General features: G+C 38.7%; 1 protein-coding gene across 1 annotated transcript in view; it reads left to right on the top strand.

Moving 5' to 3' along the window:
* Positions 1–48: 48 nt before the first annotated feature.
* The window catches only part of LOC146467912 (nuclear pore complex protein Nup205-like), a 34,931-nt gene continuing 9,227 nt past the window's right edge, over positions 49–25,752 (top strand). Inside the window, exons 1-24 of the mRNA XM_085125715.1 lie at positions 49–152; positions 228–364; positions 2,920–3,289; positions 3,721–4,068; positions 4,613–4,884; positions 9,737–9,799; positions 10,387–10,503; positions 11,655–11,804; positions 12,136–12,358; positions 12,933–13,066; positions 13,172–13,354; positions 14,690–14,743; positions 15,607–15,816; positions 16,485–16,667; positions 16,975–17,032; positions 17,803–18,001; positions 18,693–18,813; positions 19,755–19,851; positions 20,038–20,208; positions 20,534–21,300; positions 22,191–22,382; positions 23,270–23,594; positions 24,171–24,307; positions 25,220–25,384. Of these exons, the coding sequence (XP_084981841.1) occupies positions 134–152; positions 228–364; positions 2,920–3,289; positions 3,721–4,068; positions 4,613–4,884; positions 9,737–9,799; positions 10,387–10,503; positions 11,655–11,804; positions 12,136–12,358; positions 12,933–13,066; positions 13,172–13,354; positions 14,690–14,743; positions 15,607–15,816; positions 16,485–16,667; positions 16,975–17,032; positions 17,803–18,001; positions 18,693–18,813; positions 19,755–19,851; positions 20,038–20,208; positions 20,534–21,300; positions 22,191–22,382; positions 23,270–23,594; positions 24,171–24,307; positions 25,220–25,384 (4,695 nt within the window). The 5' untranslated portion in view covers positions 49–133. The remainder of the gene's footprint in view (positions 153–227; positions 365–2,919; positions 3,290–3,720; positions 4,069–4,612; positions 4,885–9,736; positions 9,800–10,386; positions 10,504–11,654; positions 11,805–12,135; positions 12,359–12,932; positions 13,067–13,171; positions 13,355–14,689; positions 14,744–15,606; positions 15,817–16,484; positions 16,668–16,974; positions 17,033–17,802; positions 18,002–18,692; positions 18,814–19,754; positions 19,852–20,037; positions 20,209–20,533; positions 21,301–22,190; positions 22,383–23,269; positions 23,595–24,170; positions 24,308–25,219; positions 25,385–25,752) is intronic.

Below are 25,752 nucleotides of genomic sequence, written 5' to 3' on the forward strand. Positions count from 1 at the left end.
AAAATTCTTTCCTTTGTATCATGTGATCTACTCGAGGAAATGCTGGCCAGGTAGCTGAGTTTGTTCTCAGCTCTTTCGCGAAGTTAAATAAGACCTGGTTACCAAGTGAGCACGCTTTGCGCGCGCCAACAAAATGGCGGCTGCGAGAGGAGGTAGGGAAAAACTTGATGTTTTTAGATGTTATTGATGTTTAAGAGCCGAAATTTACCATTTTTCTTCATATTTAGGAATATGGAGGCCGTACAAGGAGCTTCAGGCAATTGTGGAGCGATCTCTGTACAAGAAAAGACCTGAAGTCTACCATGAACTTGAAGTTGCCTTGACGAAATTCAAACCGGATTTTATCTCTTTGCTGAAAAATCCAGTAAGTAACAAGGCTATAAAATAGTTTGAACTAAACAGTCAAGTGCTATATAAAGTTTCAAGTTCCTCCCAGTCTTTAAAGGATAGCCTCCACAAGGATACTAGAAACATGTAGGCAGCTGATGCAGAGTTAACACGCAAGATGATAAAAAAATGTAAAAAAGCAAGGTTGATTTCACCATTTTCACGGAACTGATCATACAGCCATTATACTAGCTACTGATTAGCTTAAAGTCCACCTTTCTTTATATCTCCAGAACTTTGGAAAAAAATTTTCTTGTCTGTTCATGGCCAGGTCCTAATTGAGTGGGTTAATTCTTAGATAAACATATGTAAACTGACATGTAACATTTTGGTGGTTTCAAAGTAATGCACTAGTCAATAATTGACTGGTGCAAACCCCCACCCCCCCCCCCCTGGACCTGGGACAGATAGGGGGATAATAGGGGCATATAAGCACTTTTGATCAGAGATCTGACCCCTGGGGGTAGTAGATATGATGTGTTTTGCTTCTTTATATGTCTCCACCTCGGGGGGAATCAGGGAGATTTGACTGTGGTTGACTGGTATCGAAGTTGCACATTGCACGTTGCACGTTGTCATTTTTGCGCCATCCATGTTGGCTGATTATTGGCAAAATGCTTTGCAAAATTTGGTTTAAAGACAATTCAAACAGAAGAAGAAAATTCATTCCAGCTCTATGGAAAACTCTGCCTGCAAACCCATGGTGCAGTCATACAATGTAGGTACAAAAATGGTAGTCGCCTTTGCCAAAATCTCATAGCTAAGGTTGAAACTGAGATTTTAAAACCGTCCATTTGGAAACAATATATAGACGACGTATTTTCCCTCTGGACTTTAAGGAGAGGAGACAATGCAGTTCATTGAGCAAGCAAACAAACACCACCCCACAATTAAATTTACGGCTGAAATTTCAGAAACAGAAACATTTCTGGATACAAACCTGTTTAAGGTGAAAGATTCAGTTCTTGATGTACGTATGAACTTCAAACCTACTGAAACATTTCAATATACGCACTTCTCTTCGTGCCACCCGCCAGGGGTCAAAAAAGGCTTCATCAAAGGCGAAGCACTGAGACTTCTCAGAGCAAAATCTTCTAAAAACATATTTGAAGAGTAAATTCAAAATCCTTAATCATGCCTACAGGAAAGAGGTTATCCCGAGAACCTTGTTCAAAGGACCCTCTCAGAAGTGCAACTTGAAAACAGGAAACTAGCACTCCTTCAAAAACCAAAGGAGAACAAGTGAATCTTGCCTTTCGTTACACAACACTTAACCCAGCAGTGCCAAACTTAAAACAAACCTCATGAAAGCCTGACATTTAATAGAGCAACAACCATTGCTTAAAGAAATCTACAAAGACCTTCCCCTCATATGTTACACTGAGAGGCCGGTCAGTCAGATATACCCATGAGAGCCAAATTATAAAAAAGGCTCAAATGGCGCTTAAGGAAGCCGTGCAGGCATGTTACTCTTGTACCCAATATGATTGCTTGTGATAATCCTGGCTGCCCTATAGAGTGGTTCCATTTTGAATGTATGGGACTTGTGGATGCACCAAGTCAAAAGCGGCTTTACACTGAATGTGCTGTTTGACATTTTCAAAGCTACAACTGTTCAGAAATGCTCTGTTGTAAAATTCTTGCAAAATTTAATAATCCGCAACAAATTTTTTTAAAGATGTATGAAAAGAAAATTATTGCCTTAATGAAGTATGTTTTGCCCCTGATTAATTCAGTGTGAACGGTTTCTTTTTGTTTTGTTTTGTTTGTTTTGGTTTTTTTTTAAAAATTAATCCCTTGCCAATTTATTCTCAGGGGGAGGGGAATTTGATCTCAAGATTTTCCCCAGGGGCTGGGGGTTTTGCTATGATTTGATCAGGGCCTTTTTCAAATCCCCCTACCTGTCCCGGGTCCGGAGGAGGGGGGGTGGGGGTTTCAATTGACTAGTGCATAATGGCTTCCTTAAAATAACAATTTTTTACGTATGTTGGTACATTGACCTTCTACTAGTAATTTCATTCTATCATTACTACATTTTCTAAAAGGTGTAAAAATTTATTAATAGTACTTTAATGCCTGTTCATTTCACACCTTTGTTAGGAGAAAAGTGACAAATTTCGCTCAACTGTTTCTGATTTTTGTTCTAGACTTCTACATTTATTTTATTTCAGGGAGTTTTTTTGACACAGGGTCAACCTCTCAAACTCCCTTTCTGTGTGTCCTTTATATGTAGTGTGGACGGGGCCTTAGATCAGGTCAATGTTACATAATTTAGCTACTTCAGTAATGAGCACCAGAAAGCATCAATGCCCCAATAGAAGTGGTGGTAAAAATACATTTAATCCCTTAAATATTAAGGATTAATAATTTCAGACCCTTGTTGATGTTCATTGGGTGACTTTTTTGGTCTAAGGCTAACTGATAACTCACTCTAAGTAAAAACATTTATGGATTCAATAGTAACTGTTATAATGTACAGTTAGAGTAGCACATTTTAGATTTGTTTAAAATTAATGATTGCCTTACTTGTAGGCAAAAAATACAAGCCACAGAGAACAGTTAAAGAAAGCACCTACCACTGGCCTCCAACTTACTGGTCACACAGAAAAGCAAAAACTACCCGAACAGTTTGTGCAGGAAGCCCTGATACTCAGTGATATCCTTGAGTTGAATGAATTTGTTTGTGTGGATTTACTTCTTGCTGGTGAACAGCAGCAGCCAAACTTTCCTGGTCTAACGAGGGGTTTAGTAGCAGTGCTGTTGTATCACGATGGGCGGAGGTGTCTGGTCAGTGCCTTGAGAACATTAATACAATCTCGTGAGGGAATAACATGGACTCTGGGACTCTATGAAGACTTGACTCAGTTGGCGACAAAGTTCACAGATGAGCTTCTGGAAGAAGGTATACTATAATATTATTTATGGTTGCTCAATCTTACTCACTAAGTAATGACTAATGTTGTCTTTATACAATGCATGCCTTTAAAATTGATAGATTTCAAGTGCCCCTTCACAATAACCCATCTATTTAAACACATAATATATGTATATACCGCAGGTAAATTTTGGTCTTGACATTAACTTGTTTTCAACCTTTAATTTATAAGTCTGTTTGTCTTTGCTGTAACATTCATTTTTTTTTTCAACTTGAGTTTGTTCCAATCCCAGTATATCTTGTATCAAGTATTTTGTTTTTAGTTTTGTGATTTTAAAGTATTTCAAAACTTTATTCAGTGTGATTGTTCTTTCATGTGTAATAAATGTATATGTGTACATGTAACTTGTGTAATGCTACATGTAATTATCTTACAATTTACATTTTTGTGGTTCCAGGATTAACAACAACAATTCTTCAACAACTTGATCAGCTCGATGTTCAAAAGGAACTTGACAAGCTAGAGAGAGGACAAGCAATAGGCGATGAACGCCACAAACAGCAACTCATTGACTTCATCACAGATCAAAGGCAACTCTTGGCAGAATGTCTGTTCTGCTTTGCTTGCCAATCACCCCTTCCAAAAAGAGATTGTCTTCAGCTACTGTCTTTCCTGAAGAAGTGTCCATCTACTGATGCTGATGGGACATTGGATAGTGTCACTCTCACAGTGTTGATGACCATGCTGTACTGTTTAAATGTTGATCCTCTTGATGAAGCAGCAGAGATGCAATCTACCATCCGAGGTAAAACAAGCTGAAGCTTAATATTTACAGTAGGCAATTTTTTTTGCAACTTGTCTTGCAATTTTGTTGTACCATTGCAAGTTAAGTTACAAGAAATGTTACATGCGTTTGGAGTAACATGCCCTGGAATGAACAAGTCTTGCAATGTTTTTATTGCAATTAGCATTGCATGAAGTACTTACAGCAGAATAGCATTCTGCTTCTTGCAAAAATAATTTGTTATGTTACAGCATCCTTTATTCCACTGAAGATTGGGCTTTTCACTTTACAATGGCAGGAGCCATAGTTTTTATTTTGTTGGTGAAAATCCAACTATTCTCCATGTGGGAGTAGACTCGCAGATGAAATCTGGGAAGTATTGTTGATGCCGATGAATGTTTTCCACTTCGCCTAGAGACTGTACTGAAGAACTGCTTCACTTATGTCATAAAAATTTTCTATTATGAAAACTTTCAAAAGTTTTCCCGGAGGCTTGCTAATAGCAACTTAAGCTTAGGAAAAATTTATCTTGAACTGGTCCATGTATTGTGTTTTACTTTTCCAGAGGAAATGTTTCCATTGCTGTCAGACAACAGCTTTATTCCAGAGTTTCATCAAGAAATCTCACAGCAAGGTTCGTGGGAAAATCAGGGGATGTGTGCGTGTGTCCGATTCGCTTGGGCATTGGTGCTTCGGTCCTGCAGCCAGTGGCCAAACATTGTTGGGGCAGTTGAGGTCCTAGAAGAAGATGAAGTAGTGTTGGATATGGCAGTAGAAGAGAGCGTTTTTGGTTTTCTTTGCTACTCTGTTGTGGGAGCAAGTAATTTTCATCAGGAGGTACAAATAAATAGATACTAGAATTAACTAGTTCAGTGGAACCCCGATTTTATGATCGTCGATCTAACGATATTCTCGATTTACCGATCAACATTCTGTCTCCTGGTAAAAGTTATTTATAAATCCGGAGTTCGTTTACAACCATATCCCAATTTAACGATATGATTTTGCTGTTCCCTTGCCATATCACAAAATCGAGGTTCCACTGTTAATTAATTAATTAATGAACACATAAACATCTCCTTATAAATACATGCATAGTATTGTTTTGAAGGTATAATGATATCATTGTGATTTTAAATGATAAAGATTAGCGCTATTTATATAGCGCTATTTACATTTAATGATCAATAGCGCTTTACAGGAATAATAAAATTATTATCATCATCATGTTAAAGGTAATCACAGTGCTCGAGTCTAACTTTTAGCTCACTAGCCCAGTGGCTAGTAACAGGTCTGATTTTACTAGCCAAAACAAACTTTTCACTCACATTTGGCAGGTAGCAGATTCTGCCATTTGCTACTTTTGTAACAGGAAAACTCGGAAACCTGAATCGTTTGTTTCCTTTTTAGTTGCTTTCAACCTATTGTTTTAATTACAACAGCGAAGTCTATTAAATCCACTAACAGTCTTTGTTTCTAATTAGTTTCATATTATATAATTTTCATTTTTGTTTGACCTTGTAGTGCTTTTGTATAACTTTTACTAGCTAACATGGCTAGTAGAAGAGCAAAACTTACAAGCCAAAACTGAGTTTTTACTAGTCCGTGGTTAGTTGGCTACCGCTAGTCTTGAGCCCTGTAATCAGTTGTGCAGTGTCAGGGCTGCAAATAACGGCCGGTCAACGGACAATGTCCGGTCAAAATTGGGTATTGACCGAACAAATCCTTGGATTGCTGGACATCTTGTCCGGTCCTTTACCGACTCGTTCAGAGAAATTTTAATTTTTAACTATTTGATAATCACAAGGGACAACATTCATGTTTCCAAAAGAAAAAAAAAAACGAATATGAAATTAGACAACTTAGTGGTCGAAAAATTTCCGGTAGTCGCATTCTGTTATTTTATTTACTTTAAGTGTTCCCAATTAGTAGAGGGTTTTACCTTTACGTTACCTTCGGCTAGATACCATAGTTTACTCTTAAATAAAGTGATCGATTGTTTGTTTGATTGAACGATCGGAAAGCACCCTCAAGAAGAATAATCTCGCTGCACCGAGAATACTCCACCGCACATTTGTTGCAAAGTGGGAGAAGCGAACAAACCATACGTTACTTCCGGCACACCCTGCAAAACATGCTTGGTTACTAAGCTTTCTGGTGATTTCATCACTCGATGCAACTCAAAAATGGAGTGTATTACACAAAAAGTGGAAGAATAAGGTTGTCTTAAAGGGATTCTAAATGGAAGAAAGTCAGCGAGCGCAACAATTGCACTTGGAATAAGACGCCATGCATTTAAGGTATCAGCCACCCTTCAGGACCGTCCGCGCGCGGATCGCTGTAGCGTTAGTTGTTTTTATAAAAACCCCTATAAACCATATATTTTTTAAAAGCTTAATAATTCCAGATTATGGATTTGAACTAACAAAAACTATTTACTTAAATGTGTTTCGAAATTGGAACGCTTTCTGTAAAAGTACACGTCTCTATAAATCATGTTCCACTCCCGCCGGAAATAAACGGAAGAAAACAATTAACACCGCATTCGCTTCTCAACACGTTCCACTAAAAAACCGTGTCTCAGATTTTTGACAAGTGCGTTTGTTCCTCTTTTATAAGCAAATAAAGTTGGGGAAGGCAATTAGTCAACACTCCCTGTGGAAAAAAAGCTCTAGCTTTAAAATCAAAAGGAGTATTAAAATTCGCAGACACGGTTTTGTAGAAGAGATATATGGCATCACTCTGGCCAAATTTTAGCGAAATTGATTGAAAGGCTGCCGACTTGGAGTTCGAAATGTACGAGCCGATCGGCAAAATTTGCGTTCGGAGATAAAATGGAAAATACATTTTTGGCGGCATCCTACCTGGAATGAGATTATAACACCTAAATGTTTATTCTGATTGATATCAGAGAGGGATCAATTTTCTCTAACAATAGGACTTTGACAGGTAACATGTAACAGGAACAAACTTTCGCGGAAGGCAGCGGGAAATATAAATCATTTTGCTTCCAGTCAGTTCAATTACACCGCGTGTGGACAAAAGACAAAATTTGTTGAAGTAGGTGAACGCACATGCATAGTAATCGTTTAATTTACAAACAACAATACGGTTTTCATGTAGCAATAAAAATATATCGTGTTTATTTCTTGAAATGTTGGCTAGGTTGGTAAAGATGCCGAAAACCAGTGCGAAATCAACACGAACAAAAGCGAAGCCGCCGATTGCTCGAAGGCCAAGAACTGAGGCCCGGTCTATTTCAAAAGCTCTGCTCTTCTCGGAAGAATTAAAAACAGAATTTGTCTTGTGCGACGGACAGCTTTTATTCTCGCACTGGATTCTCTAGGTAGGACCAAGTCCATGCTTAGTCGCTGCATCTTCCATGACTTGGACTCTTCCCTGGCAAAATCGACAAGATACAGACTCGTCCAGTTTCTCAAGCAGCTTTTCGCTCGATGCGATAGCTCGACCGCTTATTGTTTTCCACGTTCCATCAGCAGATGGAGTCGTTGAGCTTAATTGGCTTTCTTCTTCTGGCTCTCTTAGCTGGATTTTGAAGCGGCTTGCACACGCAGCAACTGTAGCATTTTCGCTTTTCTGAATATCCAACTCCTCGAGCCACTTCTCTTGCCGATAAACTGAGCCTCTGTCGCTCTCTGCCAATTTTGCGGCCCATTGTTTGTCAAACTCGCTCTTCGATTTCTTTTTCGCTCTCGGTTTCGATGACGAAAACGGACACGACCTTTTCTTTTTCTTTGGCGGCATTTTCACCGAAGCAAACGCTAAATATCCACGGAGAATACTAAAGGCTATAAACAACACGAAGACAATTCACACGTGTTGTGTCGAAGCACGTCACGCACTCGGTATCACGTTACTAGTTTCGAGACAAGTTAATTGATATGTGACACGGGTATGACAAATTTTGTCAACGATCAATTAATATAATTAACGAGAAAAAATCTTTTACCCTCGATATCTTTCGACAGAAATAATATTTTCTTCTGATTTTTTTTTTAAAAGAAAGCTCTCAAGCATACCTATTTGAAAACGTTGAAACCTCAAATATGGCAGCGATCCGCGCGCGGACTGTCCTGAAGGGTGGCTGATACCTTAATACAATTACACACAGTGCTGCCGAAATTTTGAAACTCCAAGACGATATAAATATTTTAATTAAAGTTAAGTGTTTCTTGTTTATGTTTACATTTCAGTTAGCTTCTTTTTTTGATTGAACCCTTCAGCATTCATATATTCTGCACATTTTACTTAAAGTTCAGTTGTAGAAATGATGTGTCGATTGTTAAAGTGTAATCTTTAATTATAAGTGATTTTGCCAGACAAACGGACAATTGCGGTTGTATCTTGCGTAACCGTTCCACATACTGAATGAGAGGCTGCTTCTACAGTAAAGAGTAGTAAAACTATTAACTTGTAATTTTTATTGCCAAACCGACTTGGATTCAGTTGGTTTTTTTTTAGTTATAAAAGGGTCACTGTGCAATCTGGGTTCACTATCGCAAGAGTTATACGACTGTTAAAATTTGACAGGCCAAAAACGGGTAGTGTCCGAGCAAAAACACGTTTGACCAGACAACGTGACCGGCGCCCGCCCGTTAGTTATTAGGGACCTTAAGATACTGGACGCGGCGGCTTTGAAGAACGCGGTTACGTCCGAGAGGGCATGGGTCGTGACCGCCACCTTTACGTGAGAAAAACAAACCTTAAGATTTGATTGTGCGAGCGGTGGCCAAAACGAGTAACAACAAACAGATTCAGTCAGAGATCCAGGGGGTTTTGCTGTTATGACTTCGTTTAAGAAGACCCGAGAGCTTTTAACAGGCTATTTGGCTGACATCATTTCTGACGAAGAATTCGTGCTCCTCTATGACTGCAGCTTTTCAAAGAACTTAGAAATATCGTATGAAGAGTATGGAAGATTTAACCTCAAAGAAATGGCAGATTCAGAGTGCAGAGCAGAGTTCAGCGTGAACAAATGCGACCTGCCACTTTTAGCAGAGTGTTTACAAATACCTGATGCTTTTGTATGTAACCAGGGCTCCATTTTTAGATGGTAAATAAGAACACGAGTTCAAGAAAAAATAATAAGTATAAAATCCACACAACATGTGTGTTTTTTTTACAAATAATTCGAAATAATGCAAGATCATTTTCTAGAGCGGTACTAACCTGCCGCTGATTATTTTCAAAAGATTAAAATGAAGTTGAAAATCAGAAACAAAGCAATACTCTGGTGCTAGGAAATTTACCTGCTGTTCGGATTCCTTTCTGAAGGCCCAATGCTCAACTTTCCCTCAATAAACACGATAAAACCTGAATTATGAAAACACTTTAAAATTAATTTCAAGCAAACAATTTAGGAATCTATTTTCTTATAAAAAGGTTTACAAATGTTGTGCTAATCATGTTTTTTTTTTAATGAGAAAAAGTCACAAAACTAACTCGCCTTTCTGAGAGGCTGCCAAAATGAACTTTGTCGCCGCCGCAACTGAGGTGGAGGCCGTCAAGTGGCGTGACATTTATGCAAATTAAACTCAAGACCTTGCGAATTTACTTCCGGTTGCCGTCGTCCCGGGCCACGTCCAGGGTATCTTAAGGTCCCTATTTGCAGCCCTGCAGTGTTGTTTTATGTTGATTGTAATAACGTTTGCTTTTTAATTATTTTCAGGAGTACTTTGTTCAAAGATTACACTCCCTGGTTACAGGATTTATTGTAAAGATGCCACTGAAGGTACAGCTGCCATTTAAATAATTTGGTATATGAGAGACTCTAAAATAATACAGACGGTGATTGACTAAGAACTAATTCAAATAGAATTTTGTCATGAGCTTGGTTACTAGTTGAAGGGGAGACAGTAGATTACTAGAGTTTCTGAGCAATTTCATGAAGTTGTCACTGGTGGGAGATGGTTTTGTTTACAGATCAGGGTGGCAACCGAGAACTGATTTAAGTGGAATCTCATGAAACTGAACGGAAATTCTTAAATATTAATGGTGGCTTAATACAAAAGACTAAATGCAGGGCTGTAACCTCAGAACTGATTCAAATTTGACTTCATGAAGGTGGTCATAAAAGGAATTATGGTGGCTTACAAACACAAGACTTTTAATTACAGGGGTTGTTTAAATGAACTGATTCAAACTGGATTTCATGAAGGTGCCCACTAATTGAAAAGGAAATAATGGCTTAAGTACCATTCTAGGTCATTCTATGTTATGTGTACTCCGTGGACTTCTAGTTTTGGAAAGTCAGTGATAAATACACAGTTTAATGTAGCAGCTACATTGTATCAATAATTGTTGTTTTGATCTGTTTAGGTCAAGGAATTACGTAACCATGGTGATGAAGCTGCACGTATTCTTCAAGCACACTTGCAAGATGGTGTTGAACCCCCAGCGGGTCTGCCAAGGCACTTTGAAGACTTCATGAGAATGGTTTGTTTCATGCTCAAAAAATTGTTCATGAAGATGTATCAATAATATTTGTTTCACTGTTAAAGTTAACACATTGAATTTAAGGGAAATAACTAAAGTTATTATTGCCATGGTTAACATACAACCTCAGCCCAGACACTGCTGCTTGGAACTTGCTATCATACAAAGTTAGGGCTTTAAATACATGTGCATTGAATGCCTTTAAGGCTACCATTAAAAAAAAAATAGGTTTCTGATTTGAGATAGCATTTAGTTTAATGTAATGTGTGTAAATGGGGTATTGTAATTTAGGCAAGGTTAAAGTCAAGACAATGCCTGTCAGTGGTTGCCTCTCGTCGTGGCTCGGGGGCGACCTTTGAGCTCTCTGCTTGGGGCATCTCATGGTTTGCTTTGCATTTGCTTCCTTGCTGGCTTGTGAGAAAGGTCATTTTACTTGCTTTATTTTCAAGCCTTTTTCCCTCTCCTCCCTCCCTTTGGTAAGTATCGGGTCTGGTAAGTATTCCACTGATTGGGTTCAGTGTGACGGTGCCTTTGGTGGTGGCTGCTCGCAGGGTTGCCACAGATAACTCCTTCCCTGTGCCTGATTAATTGCTGCCCGGCTCCATCAACCTTTTTAGGCACCAGCTCCCAAGCTCATCTATTGTTGATGATTTTAATGTCTTTTCACTGGTTTAGTTTATTAGCACACAACTCTAACTAGTCATTACTTATAATAAAATAAGTTTTGTTTTTGCCTCAGCAAATTAGCTATTATTTTTAGCTAAGAGCTAGCTAACTGCCCCTAGTCTATCCTGAGAATTTAGTTTTCAAATTCAAACTTTTGGCACAGTACAAATGCATGTTGCGATACAGTGTCCTCTGGTTAAATGTAAATTAAATCAAATAGAATATTTTTTAATTGATAATAAAATTATTATACATGTATAGATTGTCTCAACATTTGATAAGTTTGTCATTTTTGTTTGTTTGATTCTGCATTCTTTATGTCCTTTGGCACTGGTGTGTTGTGACTTGGGGAGCATTATTAAAAGATTGCTGTTGATTCCTCCTTTAATAATGGACCTGCCTTGTTTGATCAGAGATACAGAGATCAGAATGAGATGTGTACACTCGGACAACAGTTTTGACCTTGATGCCTCTTTTTTTTTCAGATTGGAGAGCTGTATGACAGTGATCCATCAGGTCTTGAACTTGCAGCAGAATTCTGGTGTCCTATGGACACAAGTTTGGGCACTCCTATCTCACCTTACAATACCTCAAGAATTTCACCTGCATTACGACAGCGTGCATCACAGAAACAAGTTAGTAAATCAGATTTTTTGCAAGGATATCTGTTTGTCCTGTGGATGATTCCCTTGCTTTTGTCATTCACTGCCCAAAAACTTTTGAGCAATGACCACCTTTAACGTTAACCCTGCAATGGACAATCATCCCATCCTGGGAAGGGCGGTGGGATAGCAATATTAATACTCCTAGTTTATTCATACTACAGAAGCTGGGGTTAAGCTTAGGCCCTGTGGGCCACTTACAGTAGGCTCAAGGGTGACTTTACTTTACCCACACATGTACCTTTCCCTTTCGTTTTTAAACATTGACTTGATTCAGCTTGTGATACATATGTATTCTACTCAGGTTAGCCTCAATAAGTTTCTACGGTTGGCTGGTGACCTGCTACCCCCTCCACTGTTTGTCCCATACTTGGAGATGTTGAGTGGACTTGCAAACAGCCCCGAAGCTGCTCATCACTGCTTTAATCTCCTCAAGTCCACGGCAAATGGCCCTGTGTCTTGGGATCACTTCTTTGGTTCAATCAAACAATATTACATGGATCTTAGACAGGATGGTGGCAACACAGGTAACCTCTTTACTGTACTGTTTTTGTTTGGGTGGTTCCAACGTAGCAGGTTTGAACTTGTTGTAAAATCACTTAAAATAAGATCTAAAGCATTTGACTTTACAGGGTTTCACATTTGTTTCCCCTTGTTTAACTTAACTTCTGAAGGAAATCACTGAAAACTAGATTAATTTAATGGCACGGCTGTTTTTGTTCTGAATGATTGAAATAGCACTTGGCAAAGCTTTTTGAGGTGTAGATAACTTAATGAAACATCTTGAACATGAGCGCTCTGAACATGGTACATGTACCTGCCTTTGAGGAGATTTAAAGCCAGTCTCAATAAGACAATTAATAAGTGGTGCACTTCTAATCATCATTAAAAACCCTACAACCAGCAGGGAGTGTGGAGGAGTGGGGGTGGGGGTATGACTGTACTTATAATTATTGACTGAGACAGTATAGTCTAGTGGTCATTGAAGCCCTTTGCTTACTTGTGTGTACCAGGGGCTAGTAATGATCTATATTTATAATTATAGTGTATGGTTCAACTTACTGTAGTTGAATGTCTCCTTAAACATGATTTTCTTGTTAGTCATGATGTATGGTGGGCTGACAAGGGAGACAGGCCACGCCCACCGGCCAGACCTGTCAAACTACAACATAACACCAGAGGAGTTGGAAGGCCTAGAGGCAGTGTTACGGCTCACAGAAAGAGTGGCTGACAGGGTGAGTTATTGACGTACACACACTGTTGCTGTGCAGATATCTATATCTTGTCTTATTCCCAACTGAAGACATGATTGATTACTCTGACTGCCCTCTGTTCTGCAGGATGAAAAAGCTCGACTGGCTATGTGTGAAAGTCAAGCTTGGCTTCCCATTGCATCCTTGTTTGGCTTGCTTGGGTGTTCTGTGCCAGTTAGGCTCAAGGCACAGGTTCTCTCTACGCTGACAGCATTTGCAAAGTCTCCTGAAATAGCTTCCTCAATGTGGCATACCTTGGAACTGTCGCAGGTGGGGTGTTTGCGTCATTATTTAACACAGTGTTCAGTGAATTTATTGAATTTATTTAAAGATCCGGAGTCCCTGGATAATCTTCTAGTATAGTGCCTGGCCAGTGATTGGTGTAATTTTCATGTTGTTGGCAAATGTGCCTACAAGATATATAGGATGCGTAAAACCGATGTTTAATCCTTGAAGTTCAACAGTCAACAGAACCTTATTTCTACTTATTGTTACTTGATCAAATGTATAGCACATGAGAATAAAGAAATGATCACCATATTGAGATAAAATAAGTTAGTTTAAGCCTGTCTAGGCCTTTTTTTTGTCTTCTGGGGCCTTTACTGGGGGAAAGGGGCAGTACCTGTAACTTTGCAAGTAAAGAAAGCTATGACAATAAGGCTTGGAAGATAGATAGTACATCTGCAATGGAAAGTGATAATGTCATATATAGAGGATATTACATGACTGCGCGGAGGTACGAAATTTCTTGTTGAGTGTTGAAAAATATTTCACGAGTGAGCACGGCGAACATGTAAAATATTTTTCAAGACGAGAAGAGAAATTTTGTATCTCCAAGCAGCCATGTAACATCAAAGTCAATGAACACTAACCGACCCAGATAAAGTTTTGAAAAAGTTATGAAGATTCATGGCATTAATATTTAGGTTCAAAGTCGCTGTGGGCAGAATCTCCCCTCTGCCCCCCCCCCCACCCTACATCCCCCAGCCTAGATAGGGTTGAGATTGAAGACAAAAATTGGTAACAATAGATGAAAACACTTAAATTTGCTTTTAAGTTCATTGACATGTTTTTTTAAGTTTTCCTTCTATCTCGTAAAGCACATTTGAAAATCTATAAATTGAGAGTGCACTCAAAAATACTATAAATTATAATTTATTATTGTTAATAATTTTATTATTTAACATAATTATTTTTGTAAGCCAAAGCAGGTTCCACTTGCAGCTAGTTGTATTATCTTATTAAAGCACAAAAAGGCGTGATTCATTGCCTAGTTTGCTCATGCACAGCTGCATATAGTGATGTTATGTGTGTCGCTATCTTGGTTTGTTGTTTAATAATTTTCCAAGACGAAGCACACTTACATGTACATGAATTGCTTTTTTCACTAGCAAGAATGCTTTCACATTCGTTTGAAACTTTTTCATCAGCACTCAGTGATCGGGTGTTGTACATGTAGATCTTCTGATCATTCTGGAGTATCCATCATTTGTTTACCTTTTATAAAATACTTTAGTTTTGGACAGTTTAGTAGTCCTGGACCTTATGTCCATGTCACTCTTAACTGCATGTGTTTATAATATTTATTAAAATTGTTTTGCTTAGGTTCTACAGACTGTAACTCCAACTGGCCAAGCTGTCCAACAAGGGGGAATACAGGTGACAGTTATTTTTAATATTTTACAGATCGTATAAGTAAGACTTAAGGGAATGTTTTAATTAAAAAAATAATAATGATTGATCATAGTTATCACGAACAGCATTTCAACATACAGGAGATGTCATTGTCAAGTTAAAAAGTGTCAGGGTTAGTTCATATTCTGTAAATAGATGATCTTAAAATATGCACATAAATGCTGTGACAAAGAGTTTGAGTGTTAAGAGATGGCTTAATAACTAATTCTCTGACATAGAACATTCTTCCACATCAGGAAGAATCACAACATGCAGCTGATGAATCCCCAAGATCATTTCACCACTACACAGAAATGAAAGAGCAAGCTTGATTGCCTGATATATGAAATGTGTTATATTGGAGAAATTGAGCCAACTCTTAACACTCAATCAGACTCTGCAATTCTTGAATGATAAAAAATGGCAAACGATTTCAACATTGATTTGTCACACTTATTTTGGTCACATCTAGACATGACGAAAATAGTTAATAATACATGATTGCAATTGGATATCAAATGTGAATAAGGGAGAAACGAAGCCTCCAAAAAAATGCGAGTCCCAGATGGGATTTGAACCCACAACCCTCCGTGATCTAGTCTCTATGATTGCAATTGTTGAAGTTTGCTTTGTTCTGTATATTACTCTAAGTCAAGTAAGCACCCTGAAAAATGAAATTATTTAGGACTATTAGTTCAAAATGATATTCAAACAGCAGTACAAGGTCGTAGCATACAGCTGAGACAGACTTAAAAAATCACAATCAGTAGCAAGAGAGTATGCAGTACAGATGGCATAAAAGGAGTCTAATTCTTATTTTTTTTTGTAATGTTTTTTTAACACTGTAGGTTGAATTGAATGAGATTGAAGCTCGCAGTGAGACATACACAGAGACAAGAGCATTCCTTAAGCTGCTGAATAATCTCACAGATATTCCCCTCCCCACTGCCCTGGGGTCAGGTTACAGGGTGCCTGGGTTTGAACCTTACTTGGCATTCTTAAGAGATGACGTGTTTCTTAAGTTTAATTCAAGAGGATACCAAGACCCTGACGAGAAGGTACTTGTATCTTTCTACTTATTTCAAACAATACTTTCAACATTCACTATCATCATCATCATCATCATCATCATCATCATCATCATCATCTATCATAGGCAATATGGTGGCAGTAACTCTTAAAAGTTCAGAGCTTACATCTTTCTATTTATCATCTATTCATTTCTATTCATCTTATTGTATTGTATCGTCACCATCATCATCGTCATTATCATCATTTATTATAAGCAATCATATTTGGTAGTATAGAGTAACCATAATAGTTTAGTACTTGCATCTTTCTACAAGTTTATTATCAAGACTGTTGCCTATTCTACATATAAGCAATATGGTAGCAGTAACCCCAGTAGTTCAGTAACTGGCAAGCCAGGGCTTGACGTAAAAGTATTGTTAAGTTGCCTTCACAGAGTAAACTGTTGTGTTGGTCTCTCAAAGGATAGTTTGAATGATTTTGTCTGAGATACATGTACCTCTTAATCTTGAATAAGATCCTGATACATGTTGCTGTTAATAAAAAAATAAGCTTTTTTGATTCTTAGCACTTAATGTGCATTGTAAAGAAAATAATGCAGTGACATGAACAATAACATTATTAATTACTTTAAAAATAACTAACCCTAAAGGAATGATATCATTAACAAGTAAAGGTGTTTTGTTTCTTTTGACAGTGGAATGTTGCCAGTGACGTCCTACAGATCCTGTTCAAGTTACTTGAAGGGTACACCCCAAAGCCTGAAGATTTTGTTGACCAGTTTGTGGAGCTTCAGGGTGGCGAGAGAGTTGTTGTTCCCAAGCCTCCAGGGTTCAGTCTCATGATGTACATGTTAAATGATACACCTATGCTAAGAATGGTAAGTATATAATGAGTAATTATGATTTTGTTTGAGCATGACAATTAACAACAAATGACTGGGAAGTTTCACATTATAGCAATATTATATGTACATGTATATGGCATTGTTTATTGTGTAATGTTTTTTTTCTTGCTGCTGACTGCCTTTGGAACAAGCTTTTTAATGTTTACAAGTCTTCATTATTTTGAAAAATGGAAGTTCAAATACCCTGTACTATACTTGTAGGTAATTTATTGTTATGTTTTGACTAAAATAATACAATGTATGCTGGCATTATTCAGATTTACTTCTTTTGTATTCTCAGCTGTTGAATGTCATTGATGTGGCATCATCTTCACTTGGACATCTCTCTGTCACGTCAGGTAAATTCAAGACTAAAATAATGTACCTTTCAATGCTGCATTTTCTCTTGAAATGAGGTACAATGAAATTAGCTTTTAACCAAAAAATGTTCTTGGTTTAGTGTAATCTACTGAAGGTACACTAACTATTTAGTATGCTCCAGATGTGATTGGTTTAAAAAACTTGCGCTACTTTCTCAACCAGTGACAAACAAAACCAAAACCAGTTGTGACGTGGCTTGCAAGTATTCAGTTTCCTGTGCTTGACTCTGGTCATACATGTACAGGGTGTATGTATTTGCTTTGAGCTCTGATTGGTTCATTTTGCTGTTTGAATCTCTAGTGATTTGCTAGAGTGATTATTTTGTCTTTGGTTTTTTGATGCCCAATTAAAAAAAATTTAAACAAAGCTACATTTTGGTCTAATTTCTCAGACCTTGTGACAAGAATTTATTTATTTATTTATGAATTTAAGTTTTTGAGCTGCATACATGTACAATGTACCCTTTCACTGATGCATAATATATTAACTGAAAGGCCCTGTTGAGTGCAAAAAAAGGCACAAGTGATGTTTTTGTTAATTCTTGAAAACCTAATAGTGCTCTCTATATATTTTGTTCATTTGTTGCCATCAAAAACCATGATTTGGAGAATTTGCATGGTGTTGTTGGACACTTGTAGGTGGCATATCAAAAATTGTGCGATTCCAGGTAGAAATCAACATCCATAAAAATCTGTGGGTATGGGTGTTCAGCAATGAGCATGTTTAAAATTGTTGTCTGCACTTGTAGGTGGAAGAGAAGAGCTTGAAAAAGCTGCCTTGCTTTGCATGAGAATGGTAGAAACAGCGCTGGAAAAACAGGAGCAGTTCATGAATATATTCCGCAGTGTTCAACAGCAATCTGCAGTCATGGTGTCTCCTTTGGATGAGTTGCTTCTCAGCATCAACCCACAATCAAGTGCTGCTGATTACCTTCTGAAAATAATGAGGTGAGCCATGAGATGCAAATTCTCCTTAGTTTGTAGTCTCCCTACAGTTGCGTGTAAGACGTAAGGCAAAGTCATGCAGTTTAACCGGGTTTCTGTATCATGAAACAACTAAGAGTATTGTTACTCCCCCCCCCCCCCCCCCCCCAGATGGGATGCTAGTCTACTGCGGGGTTACTGCTAGTAGTATGTCACCTGTACTTATTTATACAGCTGGGTGAAGAGAGACAAAACATTGCATGTCTCTCGTCTGAGGATCCGAAATAACAGGGTAATAGAGAATAATAATAATCTTTATTTGTGCTTTTTTTTCAATTTACATGTTGATTCTTACAATCTTTTAGCGGTGATATATCGAATTAAATTAATTATTAGTTAGAATAATGTGCAAAGCAAGGAAGCTAAATGAACCATTTGGTTATCTTGTTAGCTCCCTGGCTAATTTAGGTTATAGATAGCAAGCAAAAAAGAAAAAAAAAATGAAAAAGCAAAAGGAAGGAAGAACTTAGATTAAGCCTTGAACCACAGATGATCAGATTTGACAACCAATGCACTTACCTCTACACATCCTCATGTTAGTCCATTGATTTTAATCTTGGTCTCTACACTACCATACCGCAGTTGTATAGGAATCCAAGATTCTGTCCTTGGTGATCATTCCTTCACACAACTTACACTGGATTTTTTTTGGCAGATATGTTTCTCATCTTCACACTGGAGCCGAACTTAACCTGTCTGTTGTTAAAATCTTATGTCTGGTGTGTCAGTCAGCAATGGTTCAGCGACACCTTGTTAGTCTGTTGACAGCCAATCAGGTAAGCAACACTTATGCAAAGGTGGAGTTAATGTTATTAAGCTTTTCTTGGAAGAAGAAATTTGCAGGTGGTGATGTTTTCATTATGTTTTATGATGCGATGTTCCAAGTAGACGTTTACAGTTGCCTGAAGAGAAGTACTTCTGAATTTGGTGGGAGGTGTAGGGGATATGTATGGTTGCATGGTGCAATTGTTTGCACCTGCTACAGTGCTGTCCCAGGCTTGAATCCAAGTCTTGATGTTGTTTGCCAAACGGGTTCAGCTTGTTGTTGGTTATTACCAGGCTTCTTTGGGTTGTCTGAATACAGAGAAATAGAACAAAATCACCACAGGGGTGCAGGTTTGCTTTCCTTGAAATTATTTTGTGTTGATGAAACCTGTATTGATAATACTACTAAAGTTAGGCCGCCGTTACACGTTGAAACAAGTTTCACGAAGTGGTGTTACACGATGAAACTCTTGTTTTTTCACCACTGCGACCGTTGCGAGCCGTTGCAGAAGTAGAAAGCCGTTCTAGTTTTCGTAAAACTTGTCTCGCAACAGAAGTTTGAAAAAGTTTCACGAAACCAACCATGTTACACGGTGCAACGCCATCTGAAACTTGTTTCGCAGCCCCGTTGCACACAAGTTTCAGCTAAAAGTTTCAACGTGTAACGGCGGCTTTAATAGGCCACTTCTGAGTTGCTGTGAACCTCATTATAAAAAGTGAGGCTAAGTGCAAAGTTTTTGTTATGAAAATGAGTTTTCATTCATATGCAAACAAAACTAATTTTCATGTGAAAAGCTTTTGCACTCTGCCTTGCTTTCATAATGAGGTTCACAGCAACTCGGAAATGGCCTATTGTGTTGCAGTTTCCAAGTCATCTTCACAAATAAACATGTTAACTGTTTCACATTACAGTTGGTTTTGACTTGATTATTTTAATTTTTTTTTTATATAGTCGCTGTCTCAGCACATTCTAATTGGATTTGTTGACCAGTTGGAAATAAATGAGCCTGAAGACCTTCATGAAAAAGATGAACAAGAACTTGGAAAAGGTAATTACATGATTATATAAATCAACAAAATTATCGTACATCTTCTGTATATGAAGCTTAGCTACTAGCTACACACTTTCCCAAGAACATGCATTTTATCTCTGGGCTTAGAAACCCTAGGTAGTCATACAGGGTTCTGCATGTTTTTAAACATGTTTCTGACATGGTCTTTTGCTTTCCGCTCAGAATTCATAGATGAGAAGTCTTATGGTGTGTCACAAATTCGCAATGCAGTGAGACAAAACATTCTAAGACTGATTCTGCATTCACTTCAGCACCCCTCTCCCAATCTAGCTCATTTCCTCATGGGTTATGAGCTCAGAAAGCCGGTGGCAAAGACTAATCTGCAGGATCCTGGTAAGTTGTACACAGTAAACTGACTCTTGACAGTTGCATGTCATGAGCTTTTCTCTAATGTGGGCATATTAATGAAGTTTCTAAAGTTTGTAAATTGTCTTTCAACTGTCAATAAATTCAAATAACTCCCACTCAGTGAACACAAGCCATCTCTAACCTATTGCTATTTCCATCAGAAACTTGTATTTCTTGGATACTGTGTGCAGTATTTACCACTGAGTATCACAAATGCTGTCCTACTCTAAAAGCTAAACTAGTTATGACTTGTTGTAATGTAACTGTGTAAGGGTTTGTTTCTCGGTAATTACATGTATCACCTTTACAGGGGTTCTTGGTGCTTCAAAGACCTGCCTTCATGCAGTCCTAGACTTGCTGAATAGAGGAGTGGATGCTCATCATGGGCCCTCGTGTGTGACAGAAACTCCAAAATTTGCCGAGCTTGTGTATCAACTTATTTATAGTCTGTGTGCCAATAAGGACACTGCAATACCAGCACTGCGTTATCTTAGAACAAGCCATGACTTCCTGTATCGTCATCTTCAGCACTTGCCTTTCAAAAATCTTGTCAGCATCAACACAGTTGAAGGTCAGCCTACAGTGCCAATACCAACTATCGTCAGTCAACAGTCATGGCTTCTAAAGACCGCAGCAATTGAACTGCGCATGACAGCACAAGGACGCCAAAGATCCCATGCGCAGAGGCTTCTAGGACTCCTAATGGGAGAGCCTTCTGGGCAGGCAGTCTTGGGTATGACACAAATACCAGAGTTAGTGCCGAGAAGACTGGAAGAAGACTTCAGAACAGCTGACACTAGCCGGGTTATGTATGCTGACATGGGACAGACACAGACTCGCCGCAAGCTGTTAGCCATCCTGGAGTCTGTGGAGTTCAGCCAAGATGTGCCTCCATCCTTGCAGTTGAACTATTTTGATGTGACAGTTACTGAGAAGGCCATTGCCTCCTGTGAGCAGAAGGCTGAGGACAGTGGTGTGATGTTTTGTAATGTACCTGCCCTTCACAAATTACTGATGGGTGAGATCACTGGGGTGCAAGGGACTGCGACAGCTGGCCAAAGGAACTTTTTGATACAGGTTTGTTCCAACAGACTCTAGGTTGGTGGTTTACAATGTGAGATGGTTAGGATGATACCCCCCACCCCCTTGCAAGAGTCCAGTAATGCAGGGTGCAGGAGAAACAGACATAGCTTTATAATTTAGGTGGGATGTTGCTGCAGCTCTTGATATTTTAGCATTAAATGGATGCACATGCTTCCCAATGAAAATATACCACAAGGAGTTCATGTAGCTATTCTCTGCCATGTAAGAATGGGTAAAAAAGCCCCTTTCTGATTTAAGCACCACCCTCAAACAACACACATTATACACCTATCAATGGTTTGCCCCAGGATGAGGGGGGTGGGGCAACCCACAGGAGTTTTACTTAATGAAACTCTACCTCCAGGGGTACCGGAAATTTAACAGTCACAGCTGTCCCCTGAGTTCTGCAATAAAGTATTGTGAGTGCCTGGTGCCTGAGTTAGTTGATTTGACGTTTAGAAATCTAAAAATGTCAAATTTCCATGGGTTTACACCCCCCATCCCCCCATCCCATACTGAAATCCTCCATTGATTACCGGTATGTGTAATACCAGTCTCAGCAACAACATGAATGTGGCACTTATTTCAAGTACATGTACTTCAGCCATAGAACAGTAAGATGGTTAAAGTTGAAAATGTGAAACGACACAGTTTCTCTTAAATCAACTGCAAAAAGTAGGCGGTGATTTTGCAATTTTAGTCTAAAGTTGTGGTTCTTGCTCTTTTGTTTTTTAAAGAGTTACTTTACGTTTTAAACACCTGGCAGGAATAAATGTCACCCTTTAAGTAGTGCTGCATCGAAAAGTCAAAACACTAAATAGGCTACACTGCATTTTTATGTAAACCAAGGACAAAATTAAATGCTATTTATTTAATCTGTACAGGAAGTCAGAGACATCCTTCATAATGTTGTGCTGCGTAACATGATGCGGGAGAGCTTGCACATCAAGAAAGAGGCATTTGAAGCATGGAGACGCGTTATAGAGGTGACTTTGGCTTCGTGTCCTACTGACATTTTGCCAAGAGACACCAGACAAACTGTTATATCAGAAGTACTGCAGGATTTATTGTCCAAGGTATAGTCTTCAGTCTGATATATATGTAATGATAGGCTTTTTATCATCGTATAATTATAGTTTTTTAAGGACTAATTGAAGTAGAACAATCATGCAGATGACAGACCTGATTTTTTCCAAAAGAAATTTGCCAACATTTGTCCTAAAACTGGCTTGTAAGGAAAGCACATTTTATAATATAAAGAAACTCCTATAAGTAGATGTATTATTAGCAACAATCTAGAAAGTTATGGATAATTTAGGTGCTGTGCAGACAAACATGTACAATCCTGAAGAAATCCTGTTATGAACCTTTTGTTGTGGACCAACAAATTTCAGCATTACATTCATGTATCAATAATTCAGCCCCCCTCCCCACTTAGCAGGATTGTTCTGCCGTTAAAAAAGGCTGGGTTATTATCTGACTTTCAAACCAACATTGAGTGAGGGGGAAGGGAGAGTTGACGGTGTACTACTATCCTGATGGTGTGTTCTTCAAGGGAGGTGGAGATCTACATGCACAATATGCATTTTTCTCAAATATATTTTTCCAAGATTCTAATTACCGGTAATGTTGATTGGGAGATCTTTACTGTTTGTTAAATGTTTTCTTTTCTTTTTGCTTTATTTTTGGTTTGCTATGCTGAGCTATTTCTTTAGGCAATGTAGTCTTGAATTGAGTTGAAATAGTCGAGGATTTTTTCTCTGATTTGCTTTCCATGTTGCTCTCTTTCTATTTTTAAAGATATTTTTTTGGAAATACCCCTGGTTCATTATCATACATCTTTAATGAGCAACAGTGTAGGTAGAATCAAAAAACATTTCCTATTTCTTAAGTGGTACAGAAAAGGGTTGGCAGTCATTGCACCCACCATGTTTGCATTCTAATCCTTCACTGGTTTTCCTAGATTGCAGATGAGAATGCATTACCTGAACTCACGTCACCAGTATCAGGTGTCATCCTTATTCTCATGGCACATCTGCGACAGTGCACCATTTCCATGGACTCATTGACCACACCCATCCCAGTTTTGGATGGCACAGGAGGAAGCAGAGCTCTCCATCAAGCAGGTAGCTCTCTCCCTGTTGGTCCATCAGTGGCCATTTTGAAGGGGTTGATAGAGACAGTGCTGCGATCTGGAGGAGGTCTACAAAGGGTCCGGGCCAACTTGTATGCTGCTCTGTTGTACTTCATGCAGACTGCACCCGAGGCTCAACAAACAAAGGACAGAGGTACTGTACAGCACTACTTATTGTGCACTTCGTTTTAGATATTCTGCTAGAAGTACTGCAGCCATCAACCAAATATTTAAGACAGATGGATGGAAGACAAATTATTTCTTACCTGGTACAGAGAAAGAGATGATAAATATTAATTCAAAACTTGGCAATGTTCATGTAGTGAGAAAACTGTATTCAGTGATTCACCAGCATGGGAATACAAAAAAACATTTCCGAGTTTAATAGCGGGAGCCAAACCTGTGACTTTTTACAAATAGCTTCAGGGAGATGATTCAGATATAGGGAGATCCAGCTGGGTAATTTGTTCACAAGCATTAGACTTCAAAGGAAAAAAAACGGAAAATACTTTGCTTGTCATAACTCTTAGCCTGATTCTCAGATGGTCCAGTTCGCTCGGTTGCTCATGGGAGTTGGTAGCTGCGAGGGACCTGGACCATTTGAGAATCAGGCTGGTCATAAGTCTCCTTTCTCTTGAGTGATTGGATCATGTGACTGGTTTGTCCAGTGGGCTCTCGTTTCCTTATCCAGTCGAGGAAGTGAGTTAAAGTTCTTCTTGTTTGCTCACAGGTGTGATGGAAAATGTGCTGTCACTTTACCCTGGGCAGTCATGGGACACCAGTATACTGCCTGTGCTGTCCAGTTATGGTGAACCATTCATGGATGCTGTGTGCAGGGACTCCTGTGATGGCCATGATATAGGGCGGGTCAGTTATTTAACACTATGTCTATTTTGGACCTTTTGTTGTATTTAACAAATCAACGAAAGTTTCCTATGATCTATACTCTTATAGACTATAAAATGATGTCATAAAATATTCAAAACTCAAGTGCGGCTCATGGTTTCACTGCGAAGTTTTTGAACATTTTATATTAAGAGCACTGGCTATAGTAAACTCCCGTTGCTTTTTTTTTTTTTTTTTACAACGACCTGGAGAAATTGCTCATGTTACATCAGACGTCATTTTTATTGTCTGTACTCTTAAAGACAGCAGCTACGATCCAATTCAGCGCACAAAAAAAAATTTGACAGCTATTGTATAAACATGCACAGTCTGTTATTATGCCGTGAAAGTTCCTTACAAGTTCAACTCACAGACTCAGGATTCTAAGTGGCTTGTTCTTGCAGTCAGTTTGCATATTTTCCTCCCACAAAAACCAACATTCGATTTCTAAGTTCCAAAATCAAACCAGATTTGGAAGAACATAGTTTTTGTAGAAGGGATGAAGCAATATTGATTGTTTGGGTCGTCATGTCATGCTTGTAGTATTGACACTCTACCTGTACTCATTCCCCACGACAAATCAAGAACTGTTGCAAAACAGAAGCTTGATGACCAGTATCAATAGCCAGTCTTTCTGGAAACATTATTATCAGATTGACCCCCTTCCTCCCCCACCCCCCACTTATCTGCAACTCACTCCCCTCCCCCCCCCCCCCCCACTTATTACTCTGTAATAACGGATGTCAATCATTCCACTCCATCCTCAACTCTAGGTGAACAACCAACAACATATAAAACACCATTATCCCAAAGCCTTCAATGCGCTCTAACCACTGGCAATTTTGGTCCCCAGACTATTTTCTACCTTATTAACGTTGTACTAATTTCACTCAGATGCTGGCATTTTCTCTTCTGGATGCAATAATTGCCGTTGATTGGCAGCAGCGTTGGTTAAACTATCTCAGCCTCAAAGGTTACCTCAGGCACATGGTCGAGGGGCTTCCACACGAGGACCACGTGCTGCAGTCCATGTTGGATCCATCCCCTGAGCCTCTCAAGGTAATGTTTGTTATGAATCGTGTCATGCACTTAACTTTGCTGACAGCATCGTTCCTTTTATGATAGGATGATTTTCAATTTTGTGGCTATTTTCTCTCGGAGATTTGAGAACTAATGTGCTACTCTTCAATCTGAGTTGAAGTAGTGTTGATGATGGTGATGACTGTGTGGCATAAATTAAACACCCATTATTAGCATGAGCAGCTGATATTCCAACAACACCTTTCCCAGAGTCTTCACTTCGAACTAGAGCAGTTGATACATTGGAGCCCCGCCTTTCGACCACCTCGTTAATACGACCACCCTGTTATTTCGACCACATCTTCATCGCCTGAAGTTGGTCGTATTAAGGTGATTCCGCTGAAAAA

This window comes from Pavona decussata, unplaced genomic scaffold (genome assembly GCF_977016875.1).
Source record: "Pavona decussata unplaced genomic scaffold, jaPavDecu1.1 SCAFFOLD_134, whole genome shotgun sequence".
Lineage (NCBI taxonomy): Eukaryota > Metazoa > Cnidaria > Anthozoa > Scleractinia > Agariciidae > Pavona > Pavona decussata.